The following is a 12,812-nucleotide window of genomic DNA, read 5'->3' on the forward strand; positions in this document are numbered from 1 at the left end:
ACTATCGCACTCTCGTGTTTTCCATCACCTCCTACTAAGGATGGGTACATGTTTAATAGTAATAATAACAATAAAAATTTAAAAAACGGTGTGTGTCTGTCCAACCGGGTGTGGATTTTTCCAAAAGCTTTCCACTTCAGCAATAAGTTCTATATTTCAAAAAAAAAAGATCAAGGGCTAAATTCTTCCTTCTTGCTTTCCTCTTCCTTTCCATGCCTCTCCTCTTTTAAACTTTAAATCATTTTAATGAGGCTTTTCCAGCTGTGGGCCCCAGGTGACACAGAGCTGGCAAAACGCCCGCTTTCCCCTAGATCCAGAAGGGGAAAGTTTAAAAGTTATTTCATTTTTCATGTTAGCTGTCTTGTCCCATTAAGACCGTTACCCAAACCCAGCAGGTTTCAAACCTACGTCACAAATGCCAGGCGGGATTAGCAAGAGAGCCCCGAGTGACGTTTAAAGCTTTCGATTTTTGGACAGGATACTTTTTAGAAGAAGAAGAAGAAGAAGAAGAAGAAGAAGAAGAAGAAGAAGAAGAAGAAGAAGAAGAAGAAGAAGAAGAAGAAGAAGAAGAAGAAGAAGAAGAAGAAGAAGAAGAAGAAGAAGAAGAAGAAGAGGAGGAGGAGGGGGAGGAGGAGGAGGAGGAGGAGGAGGAGGAGGAGGAGGAGGAGGAGGAGAGGAGGAGGAGAAGGAAGAGGAGGAGGAGGAGAAAAGAAGAAGGAGAAGGAGCAGGAGAAGAAGAACAGGAGGAGGAGGAGGAGGAGGAGGAAAGGGAGAAGGAGAAGGGAGGAGGAGGAGGAGGAGGAGGAGGAGGAGGAGGAGGAGGAGGAGGAGAAAAAGAAGAAGGAGAAGGAGATGACGATATTTGGTTGATACCTAGGATGGCAGCAACTTGTATCAGCCATTAGCACCAGTCAATGGTATTTGTGACACATTTTTAAATATCCAGTTAACTGAGTTTCATGTTTAATGAATAAAAGAGATTAATAATAATAATAATAATAATAATAATAATAATAATAATAATAATAATAATAATAATACCACCACCACCACACAAGAAAGCATAAATTTGCAAATCCTCTCACAAGGACATCAATACAAATTGGAGAGTTTATGGGGGGTTATTTTAATTTTTTTCCCCCATTTTTGTTTTCTTAATGGCTTCCCTTTTCAGAGTTTGTAACTGTGCCTTTAAATGCCGCCCGTTTTCTTTGGGTTTTTTTGACTGTCAACATATCTCTCTACTGCTTAATTCTTAATGGCGGGCAGCCAGATGAGTGGAAACCTTCCTTTTCTTTTCTTTTTTCCCCCAAACATCATCAACCGAACTAAAGACATTACACAGTTAGAGGGAGGGGAAGAAGGGAGGGGAGAGGAAGAAAAGGCTGGGAACGGACAAGGAAGGAAAGCAGTTAGAACAAACACTGCTGGGTCCATGCCCTCTGTTCCAAATTTGCAAAACCTTCTACTTAATTGGCAGAAGAAGACTGCCCAGCTGTTTGGAAAGAAATCCTAGGATCGGACATGCCCCTGAGGGTCATCTAGACCGATCCTGTCCAAGGAGCAATTCGCTGACTCCGTTGTCTTGCGCCAACGTTTTTAAGAACTTCCAGAGGTGGAGAACAGGCTTAAATCCATAACTTCTCTTGTCCCCATCAAAAGTGTCTCACGGAAGCAGAGAAGGGATTTATGTGGACAATAACTCCCCACTTCTATAATATCTGTGGAGGTTCTCTGTTATCCAGGTCGTGGTTGTACCAAAGATCCTTTTCTTTTTTTTTCTTCCAAGAGGCAATTTGGACTTTCTTTGAAGATGTTTCGCTTCTCATCCAAGAAGCTTCTTTGGCTCTGACTGGATGATGGTGGAGAATGGACGGATTTATACTCCTTGAAGACAGCTGGTCATTTGCATCCTTTTTAGAGAGTCATTGAGGCCACTTGGAGGTTTATCTCTGTCCTCGGAGTCACCTGAGTGGCGCAAATGTGTGTGGAATCTTTCTGGATTTGTTGAAAGACCCAACACAATCTACAACACCATCCTTTCAACAGTTCCAAGAAGGCTCCATGCCCATTTGCGCTACTTGGGGGACACTAAGATAAACCTGCAAGTGGCCTCAATGACTCTCTAAGACAGTGGTTCTCAACCTGTGGGTCACGACCCCATTGGGGGTTGAATGACGATTTGCCAGGGGTCGCCTAAGACCATCGGAAATATGGAACGTATACTTGCGAGTCGAAGAATCGCAAATTCGGCTTCAGGCGCGATGAATTAAAAAAGAGAGGAATCTTTGCTCTGATGTCTCCCTCTCAAGCCAGCTGCAATCACTCCCAATCGCTAGCCTAATCTGGCTTCAGGCGCGATAAACTTAACAGGGGAGGAGTCTCCGCTTTAATGCCTCCGTCCTCAAGGCAATCGCAAGCAGTTCAGATCGCTAGCCAATACGGCTTCAGGCGCAGATAAATTCAAAATGAAAATAATTTTACGGTTGGGGTCGCCACATCGTGGGGAATTGTATTAAAGGGGTCGCAGTACTATAAAGGCTGAGAACCACTGCAAGAGGATGCAAATGACCAGCGGTCTGTAAGGAACATCAATCCTTTCCTTCCCCACCACCATCCAGTCAAGAGCCGAAGAAGCTTCTTGGATGAGAAGCGAAACTTCTTCAAAGACAGACGGGCAAGTCCAGTGGCCTCACTGGACTTTCACCTTTGGGATCTCCACTTCTATTTTACACATACACACACACACACACCATCAAAATTTGTTCTTCGTTAGCAGACACACGCACGCATAGATGTTTTCTCCCTTACCTTTGCGCCAGGTGGTCCAGGACGGCCAGGATTTCCATGAGGGCCAGAAGGTCCCTGAAAAAAAAAGACAAAAAAGTCTGGATGAAGGCATGGTGAGCTTGAGACACAAGCCCTGCCTTCTGGAAGCTGGTCAGCTCATGCAGGCTGATGGGCAGACTGAGAAGAAGCTCAATGGGCTGTGGGTTCCTGTTGCATCTCCCCTCCCTCCCCTCCATTTCCCATGGATCTGGGACTTACCCTTGGTCCTCGCTTGCCGGGAAGGCCCAGGATCCCAGGTAAACCAGGAGGACCCTAGGAAAAAAAGGAAGGGAGGGAGGGAGAAGGGAGGAAGGAGATGGGAAGGAAGAAGAGAGGGAGGAAGAAAGGAAGGAAAGGAAGGAAGGAGAGAGGGAGGAAAGAAGGGAGGAAGGAAGGAAGGAAATGAAAATGAGGGAGGGAGGGAGGAAGGAAGGAGGGAGAGAGGGAGGGAGGGAGGAGATGGAATGAGGAAGAGAAGGAGAAGGAAGGAGGAGGAGGAAATGGGAATAAGGAAGAGAGAGAGGGAGGAAGGAAGGAAAGGAAGGAGGGAGGGAGGGAGGAAAGAAGGGAGGAAGGGAGGAAGGAAGGAAATGAGAATGAGGGAGGGAGGGAGGGAGGAAGGAAAGATAGAAGGAGGGAGAGAGGAGATGGGAATGAGGAAGAGGAGGAAGAAAGGAAGGAAAGGAAGGAAGGAGAGAGGGAGGAAAGAAGGGAGGAAGGAAGGAAGGAAATGAAAATGAGGGAGGGAGGGAGGAAGGAAGGAGGGAGGGAGAGGAAGGAAGGAAGGAGAGGGAGGAAGGAGGAAGGAAGAAGGAGGAAGGAAGGAGGGAGGAGGAGGAGATGGGAATAAGGAAGAGAGAGAGGAGGAAGGAAGGAAGGAGGAGGGAGGGAGGAAAGAAGGAGGAAGGAGGAAGGAGGAAATGGGAATGAGGGAGGGAGGAAGGAGGAAGGAAAGAAAGAAGGAGGGAGGAGATGGGAATGAGGAAGAGGAGGAATGTAGAAAGGAAGGAGGAGGGAGGAAAGAAGGAGGAAGGAGGAAGGAAATGGGAATGAGGAGGAGGAAGGAAGGAGGAGGGAGGAGGAGAGAGAGGAAGGAAGGAAGGAAGGAAGGAAGGAGGAAGGAAGGAAGGAAGAAGAGAGGAGGAAGAAAGGAAGGAAGGAAGGAAGGAGAGAGGAAGGAAAGAAGGGAGGAAGGAAGGAAGGAAATGAAAATGAGGGAGGGAGGGAGGAAGGAAGGAGGGAGGGAGAGAGGGAGGGAGGGAGGAGATGGGAATGAGGAAGAGAAGGAGAAGGAAGGAGGAGGAGGAGGAGATGGGAATAAGGAAGAGAGAGGAGGAAGGAAGGAGGAAGGAGGGAGGGAGGGAGGAAAGAAGGGAGGAAGGGAGGAAGGGAGGAAATGAGAATGAGGGAGGGAGGGAGGGAGGAAGGAAAGAAAGAAGGAGGGAGAGAGGAGATGGGAATGAGGAAGAGGGAGGAACGTAGAAAAGGAAGGAGGGAGGGAGGAAAGAAGGGAGGAAGGGAGGAAGGAAATGGGAATGAGGGAGGGAGGAAGGAAGGAGGGAGGGAGGGAGGGAGAGAGGAAGGAAGGAAGGAAGGAAGGAAGGAGGGAAGGAAGGAAGGAAGGAAGGAAGGAAGGAAGGAAGGAAGGAAGGAAGGAAGGAAGGAAGGAAGGAAGGGAAAAAATACAAGTTGTTTAGAGTTAAAACAGACATGTCTTCCCACGGTTACACCTATCAAGATCCTTGTCAAGCCAAACTACAGGCAGTCCCAGACTTACGACCATTCATTTAGTGACCATTCAAAGTTACAACGGCACTGAAAAATGCGACGTAGGACCATTTTTCACACTTACGACCGTCGCAGCATCTTGACGGTCACGGGATCAAAATTCAGACGCTCGGCAACTGGTTCCTATTTATGACGGTTGCCGTATCCCGGGGTCACGTGATCCCCTTTTGCGACCTTCCGACAAGCCAAGTCAAAGGGGAAAGCCGGATTCACTTAACGGCCGGGTGACTTGCTTATCAACTGCGGTGATCCACTTAGCCACCCAGGCAAGAAAGGTCGTGAAACGGGGGAGGGAGGGAGGGGGCAAAACTCAACTTAACAACCGCCTGGCTTAACAACAGAAATTTGTGATGACGCTACATATTTTCATATTTGGTGGACCTGCAAGAAAATTAAGGTCTTTTGGATAAGAATTTGGTGGATTATTCAAAATGTACTGAAGAAGAAGATAAAGTTCCTGCCACAATTTTTCCTTTTGGGAATTATAACGGATTGTACAGGGATTGAGACTAAACTGATTCTGAATTTAATAACAGCAGCAAGACTGTTGATTGGACAATATTGAAAGAAAAAAGAGATACCTACAATAGAAGAATGGATACTGAAAGTTATTAATTTGGCTGAGATGGCTAAAATCTCAGCTTTTTTGAAAGACAATACGCAGGAAAGATATTTAATTGAATGGAAAAAATGGATTGATTATCTACAAAACAGATATCAGATTAAGAAATATCAGATTGCCTTTGAATAATTAGAAAGTTATTTTATGTAATGGGGAGGGGGTCGGGAGATGAAAAGCTTTGGATGTGGTTAATTGGATTGGAAGGGAAAATTTTATTCTATGTTTGGTTTATGTATTTATTTATTTATTTATTTATTATTTAAATTTCTATACCGCCCTTCTCCCGAAGGACTCAGGGCGGTTCACAGCCAAATAAAATACACAATAATATTACAATATAAACACAATTAAAATACAATTAAAAAACATTCCATTGGCCGAAATTAAAAATTTAGAATAAATAATAAAAACCCAATTAAAACCCATAAATTTAAAAAAAAACTAAAAAAAAACTAACCCAGTCCTGCGCAGATGAATAAATGCGTTTTAAGCTCATGAAAAAGGTCTGAGGTCCGAAGTTGACGGAGTCGGGGAGTTCGAGAGGCGGGAGCCCCCACAGAGACTCTTCCCTGGGAGAACACTGTATGACGGCATGAGGAGTCCCTCTGTGAGAGCGACTCGGTGGGAGGTATTCGGTAGCAGTAGGCGTCAGAAAGCCCGCCCTATGCCATGGAGCGCTTTGAAGACGTTCACCAAAACCTTGAAGCGCACCCGGAAGGCCACAGGTAGCCAGTGCAGTCTGCGCAGGATAGGTGTCACGCGGGAGCCATGAGGGGCTCCCTCTATCACCCGCGCAATACCTTGTGATTGACCCGGGAAGCCGGGGGGGGGAGGGAGGGGGGAAGGGGGTTTTTTGGGAGGGAGGGGGGAAAAAAGGGGGAAAAATGTTTTTGTTTTTTTAAAACTCTTTCAATAAAAAAACAACAGAAATTTTGGGCTGCATTGCGGTCGTGCGTTGAGGGCTACCTGCGACCCCATCTATAGACGTTTTTTTTAAAAAAATGTTAAAACCAAAAAGATCAGAATCAAAAGACACTAGCTGAATTTTCTCACGCAGCCCTCAGCCAGATTATCTCAGCAAGCTCATCCTCATCAGAGTTAAGGGGAGGGGGCGGAATCTGGTCTTGTAGATCAGAGGTCTCCAACCTTGGTCCCCTTAAGACCTGTGGACTTCAACTCCCGGAGTTCCTCAGCCAGCTTTGGGAGTTGAAGTCCACAAGTCTTAAAGCAGTGGTTCTCAACCTTTATAGTGCTGCGACCCCTTTAATACAATTCCCCACGATGTGGCGACCCCAACCGTAAAATTATTTTCATTTTGAATTTCTCTGCGCCTGAAGCCGTCTTGGCTAGCGATCTGAACTGCTTGCGATTGCCTTGAGGACGGAGGCATTAAAGCGGAGACTCCTCCCCTATTAAGTTTATAGCGCCTGAAGCCAGATTAGGCTAGCGATTGGGAGTGATTGCAGCTGGCTAGAGAGGGAGACATCAGAGCAAAGATTTCTCTCTTTTTTAATTCATCATCGCGCCTGAAGCCGAATTTGGCTAGCGATTTGAAGAGCCTGCAGCTGGCTTGTGGAGTCAACCGTTGGAGCGCGATCCTTCGACTCGCAAGTATACTTCCCACACTTCCCATATTTCCGATGGTCTTTGGCGACTCCTGGCAAATTGTCATTCGACCCCCCAACAAGGTCGCGACCCACAGGTTGAGAACCGCTGTCTTAAAGGGACCAAGGTTGGAGACCCCTGTTATAGAGAGTCTTTCATAAGTTAAGGGGAGGGGGTTTCTGCCTCAAAGGGAAAGAGGATGCTCCATAGGGCAGGGGCTGCTACAGAAATGACACTCTTTAGATGAGATACAGATGAACAGAATGGCAAGGGACCTTGGATGGTGAATGGCCCCTCCCAGAGGAAAAAAAAGAGGAGCAAAAGGAGAGGGGAGTTTGCAGGAGATATTTAGTTCACTTAATTGGTTCGTGGCTCCTTGCCAAGTTTTGAAGATATCGGCCTGGCAGCTCCCCAAGCCAGGTGAGGTCTGTGACACTGTAAATTCTCCCTTGAAAGACTCTGCTGGATGGGAATGAGAGGAATTCTCAGGAACTTAATAAAAAAGGGGGTTTTTGTCGGCACCAGGAGTCTGCTTCAAGCCCAGGTTAGAACACCAGGGTCTTCAAGGGCAGCCCCATTGCAGGAATCCAAGCAGAAAGCAACCAAGTCATGAATGAATCACCGACACCAGCATCTGTTCTCTACCCAGCGTAACCCAATGACTGACCGGTTAGTCACCCAACAAAATTACTTCTACGGCAAGTAATATTGGAACCAAGCGTGCATTCATTCCCTTCTCGCAAAATCTAGGATTTTCGAGAAGCTAATTCAGGGACTCCAAAGTTTTATAATGAGGGAAGGGAGAGCAAAATGGGCGAAAGAGAAGTGATATCATAGAACGTAGAATAACAGGGTTGGCAGCAGTGACGAAATCCCTTTTTTTTTTACTACCGGTTCGGTGGGCATGGCTTGGTGGGCGTGGTGCGGCTTGATGGGTATGGCAGGGGAAGGATACTGCAAAATCTCCATTCCCACCCCACTCCAGGGGAAGGATACTACAAAATCCCCATTCCCTCCCCATTCCTGGGGGAAGAATACTGCAAAATCCCCATTCCTTCCCCACTCCAGGGGAAAGGATACTGCAAAATCTCCATTCACTCCCCACTCCTGGGGTAAGGGTACTGCAAAATCTCCATTCCCACCCCTCTCCAGGGAAGGATACTACAAAATCTCCATTCCCTCCCCACTCCAGGGGAAGGATATTGCAAAATCTCCATTCCCTCCCCACTCCTGGGGGAAGGATACTGCAAAATCTCCATTCCCACCCCACTCCAGGGAAGGATACTACAAAATCCCCATTCCCTCCCCACTCCTGGGGGAAGGATACTGCAAAATCCCCATTCCCTCCCCACTCCTGGGGGAAGGATACTGCAAAATCCCCATTCCCTCCCCACTCCTGGGGGAAGGGATACTGCAGGTAAGCGGGTGGGCAGGTCAAACCCAACCACAGGTGGCTACTACCGGTTCGCACGAACCGGTCCAAACCGTATACCACCTCTGACTTTATCGCAGCAACCTCACCACTTCTGGGTCTGAAAATGACTGCATGGCCACCATCTCATCACTCCTTCTATAAAGTCTTCCTCGCGCCACTGTCTTTGTGCCTCCTGAGAGTACTTTCGGCGGGCAAACAGCCCCAAGATTCAATTCCCTGCATTGGTGGAAAGCCAAATGGGGAGTTTGGATACGCTCCTGATTCCAGTAAAAAAAAAATAATTCCCTCCTTACCCTTCAAGATTTGCCCTGCTGGAGGATAATCCATCCGTCTGGTGACTTGATCTCTCAGCTATTTAATGTGTACAGTTTGGGGAGCAGTTTAAGGCTAGCTTTAAAAAAAAAATTGACCCATCTGAAGGGGTTAGGGATGTACAAGGTTAAATTCTTCAGATTGCAGCTCGCCAGCTGCAGCAGGACGTCCAACTCTACTCTAGCCTTAATTATTCTTGGATATTTTTTGTTTTCTCCCTCTACTTTTTTGGCAGCCTCGCAGGAGAATAAACGAAGGTGTCTCTCGGAAGATTGATGACCAAGTAGCTCCTTTCCGAATAATGGTATATATATATATTTTTCCTTTGTAAGAGAAGAGGCCGAGTGAGTGAGACCAGAAGCCTCAAGAATGCTTGGAAGCTGACTCGGACATCTCCAGAGAGAGAGAGAGAGAGAGAGAGAGAGAGAGAGAAAGGGACCCGTCCCTGCAAACTTTTACCAAAAGCGGAACTGAATTCTAAACCTGGTTTGAAATGTTTCAAGCGGGCATGTGTGAGCACAAAAGGCCAAAATTTAGAAACCGAACTTCGCTAAACCAGCAGAGCTAATCCTCGTCTTATGGTCCCCGTGGAGCCCTAACATTTCTGTTGCTAAACGAGACGGTTCTTAAGTGAATTTTGCTCCCCCCCCCCATTTTACGTAAGACCTTTCTGGTTAAAAGTTGGGAAGTGAAACAATAATGTTGGTAACATGGGAGAAAATCTGGGTTAGAAATGTTAAGTTTACACAAGCACAGAATTTAAGGGAAAATTTTTATAAGATGTTTTATAGATGGCATTTAGATCCCAAAAAATTATCATGTATGTATCCTGATATCCAAGCGAAATATTGGAGATGTGACAGTGATGACGCTACATATTTTCATATTTGGTGGACTTGTAAGAAAATTAAGGCCTTTTGGATAAGAATTTGGTGGATTATTCAAAATGTATTGAAGAAGAAGATAAAGTTCCTGCCGCAATTTTTCCTTTTGGGAATTATAACGGATTGTACAGTGACTGAGATTAAATTGATTTTGAATTTAGTAACAGCAGCAAGGCTGTTGATTGGACAATATTGAAAGAAAAAAGAGTTACCTACAACAGAAGAATGGATATTGAAAGTTACTAACTTGGCTGAGATGGCTAAAATCTCAGCCTTTTTGAAAGACAATACACAGGAAAGATATCTAATTGAATGGAAAAAATGGATTGATTATTTACAAAACAGATATCAGATTAAGAGATATCAGATTGCCTTTGAATAATTAGGATGCATTATTTTATATAATGGGGGGATTAGGAAATGAAAAGATTTGGATGAGGTTAATTGGATTAGAAGGGAAAATTTTATTTTATGTTTGGTTTATGTATAACAATACCTTGTGATTGACCCGGGAAGCTGGGGGGGGGGGTGAAGGGAGGGGGAAGGGGGTTTTGTGGGTGGAGGGGGGGGGGAAAGGGAGGAAAATGTTTTTGTTTGTTAAAACTTTTTCAATTAAAAAAAAAAGTTGGGAAGTGAACCTGAAAGTTAGCACCCACCCACCCCTCTTAGAAGAATGAAATATTATAGCACAGTGGTGAGGACTGTTATTCACCAAGTGCCGAACACGTATGTGCTTTGCGCGCTTTGCTCGCGCACGTGCCATCCACACTGATGCACAGCTCCTCCCCCATGCGCTGCACGCCCTACTGTGCCGTCTGTGCATGCGCACAGCTTTTGCGTGCGTCCCACTGTCTGTGGTGCATGCAATTGCACGTCTGCGCATGCATGTGGTTTTTGCATGTGCAATGCATGCGTGTGAATGCCACCTGCACATTTACACGCTGTGCAACAGTACTCTCACGCACACGCGCAAATGCCCAGATATGTCATCTGTGTATGCGCACGCTGTGCACCAGGACTCTTGTGCATACGTGCAAATGCGCACGCAAGTGCAGGAGAGCTCCGAAGACCAGCTGGGTCCCCTGAATTGCACGCATGAGCACCAGAGGCCCAAACACCAGCTGGGGTGCAGGCACATGCGCAGCTGCAGGTGAATTGAGTGACAGCTCGCGTCCCCGGAAAAATGGCTCTGCGTGCCATCTCGGGCACCCATGCCATGCCATAGGTTCGCCATCACAGTTCTAAGAAATATTAAAAGGGCAGAATATTTCCCCTAAAACAGAGGCAGAAACTCAGCACACACACCCCCGCATCTTTATCAATGGGCCATTAAGGCATAACAAAGATCTACCTCCTTCAGGCAGAGCCCTTTCATTACATCATCACCCAGCAGGAGTCAACCAAGCTTGGGACACAAACAACCTACAAAGTTACCCCCCCCCGCGTGATCCCATGGGAGTCTGACAACCAATCTCAATTTGAACCAAGCTCAAATTCAAAAGCCCAACAGAGGGTATCAATCTCTCTTTCTCTCACACCCATGTGCTTTTTTGCCCAGGACATCATCACCCAGCAGGAGTCAACCAAGCTTGGGACACAAACAACCTACAAAGTTACCCCTGCGTGACCCCATGGGAGTCTTGACAACCAATCAGAACGCAAGCTCAAATTCAAAAGCCCAACAGAGGGTATCAATCTATCTCTCTCCCCCATGTGCTTTTTTGCCCAGGACCTCAAAACCATGTGGTCTTCCTGTCCACCATATAAAACCATCTTTCCAAGCAGCCTCCATGTTTCCAGTGCCTTTCTCCCCACTTGGAACTGAACCCAGGTAGGCATTTCTTCCAACAGATGGAAACTAACCAAGGAGAGAAGCAACCTGGAACTGAGGAGAAACTTCCTAAAACTGAGAACAATTAACCAGTGGAACAACCTGCCACCAGAAGTTGGAGGTGCTCCATCACTGGAGGTTTTTAAGAAGAGACTGGACAGCCGCCTGTCTGAAATGGTATAGGATCTCCACAGGTAGGCACGCAGAGCTCTCTCTGCAGGTACGTCAGCTATCACCCCAGCCAAGCTCCACCGTGCATGTGTGCGCACCTTACGCAGGCCAGCTGGTCTTCGGGTCTCTGCCGCGCATGTGGGGCGGGGTGCATGCGCCAGGGGCGCTCGCATTGCATTTTGGGGGTCCCACATGCTTCGTTTTGGGTCTGGAAGGCCTCCTGCACCAACCTGGAAGCCAAAACAGGGGGGGGCTCAGGGCACATGCACAGGGGATGCAAGTATATGCACGGGGGAGCGTTTGCAGTACATTTTGTTTTTTGTTTGTTTGTTTGTTTTAATTTGCATTTATATCCCGCCTGTCTCCAAAGACTCAGGGCGGCTTACACTGTGTCAAGCAATAGTCTTCATACATTTGTATATTATATACAAAGTCAACTTTTATTGCCCCCAACAATCTGGGTCCTCATTTTACCTACCTTATAAAGGATGGAAGGCTGAGTCAACCTTGGGCCTGGTGGGGCTTGAACCTGCAGTCATTGCAAGCAGCTGCTGTTAGTAACAGACAGACTTAGTCTGCTGAGCCACCAGAGGCCCATGGGGTTTGGGGCACGTGCGTTCGCGCCCCTGGCTTTGGGCACTCAGCACCGAAAAGGTTAACCATCACTGGTCTAGGGTCTCCTGCTTGAGCAGGGGGTTGGACTAGAAGACCTCCAAGGTCCCTTCCGGCTCTGTTCTGGGGACCGAAGAAGGTTTGAATTCTGCTCTCGGCTCTACATGCTCGCACAGACTGAAGAAGTTTCATTCTTCAGGGCCGTGGTGTGGCTCAGGCTGTAGGAAGCCTGTTCTTAAAACACAGCTGCCTGCAATTACTGCAGGTTCTAGTCCCACCAGGCCCAAGGTTGACTCAGCCTTCCATCCTTTATAAGGTAGGTAAAATGAGGACCCAGATTGTTGGGGGGGGGCAATAAGTTGACTTTGTATATAAATATACAAATAGGATGAAGACTATTCCCTTCCACACTGTAAGCCGCCCTGAGTCTTCGGAGAAGGGTGGGATATAAATGTAAATTAAAAAAAAAATTGTCCGTCAGCCCAGCTGCTCTATTTCCTAAACGCTCGGCCTCCAATTTAGGGTCCAAGAATCAGTTCTTTTCTTTGTTGGACGCCACAACAATGGCCCACGCGGAAGACTATTGCGGTGACAAGCAGCCAAGGCTCAAATACGCCTCCTGCGAATTGCAGGAATTTAAAGCCGTTTTGCTGGTTTGGAACGGCGTTGGACCCATAAGTGTTTGCTTTGCAGCCAGTGACTCCTTGTTCCTATTTTTGAGCT

At 46.9% G+C, this 12,812-nt stretch overlaps 1 protein-coding gene across 1 annotated transcript in view; it reads right to left on the reverse strand.

The window, feature by feature from the left end:
- The window catches only part of LOC131186096 (collagen alpha-1(XXVII) chain-like), a 238,539-nt gene that overhangs the window by 197,646 nt on the left and 28,081 nt on the right, over window positions 1-12,812 (reverse strand). The window contains exons 4-5 of the mRNA XM_058159356.1: window positions 3,049-3,102; window positions 2,812-2,865 (exon numbers count right to left, since the gene is read on the reverse strand). Of these exons, the coding sequence (XP_058015339.1) occupies window positions 2,812-2,865; window positions 3,049-3,102 (108 nt within the window). The remainder of the gene's footprint in view (window positions 1-2,811; window positions 2,866-3,048; window positions 3,103-12,812) is intronic.

The sequence above is a fragment of the Ahaetulla prasina genome, chromosome 16, assembly GCF_028640845.1.
Source record: "Ahaetulla prasina isolate Xishuangbanna chromosome 16, ASM2864084v1, whole genome shotgun sequence".
Classification (NCBI taxonomy): Eukaryota; Metazoa; Chordata; class Lepidosauria; order Squamata; family Colubridae; genus Ahaetulla; species Ahaetulla prasina.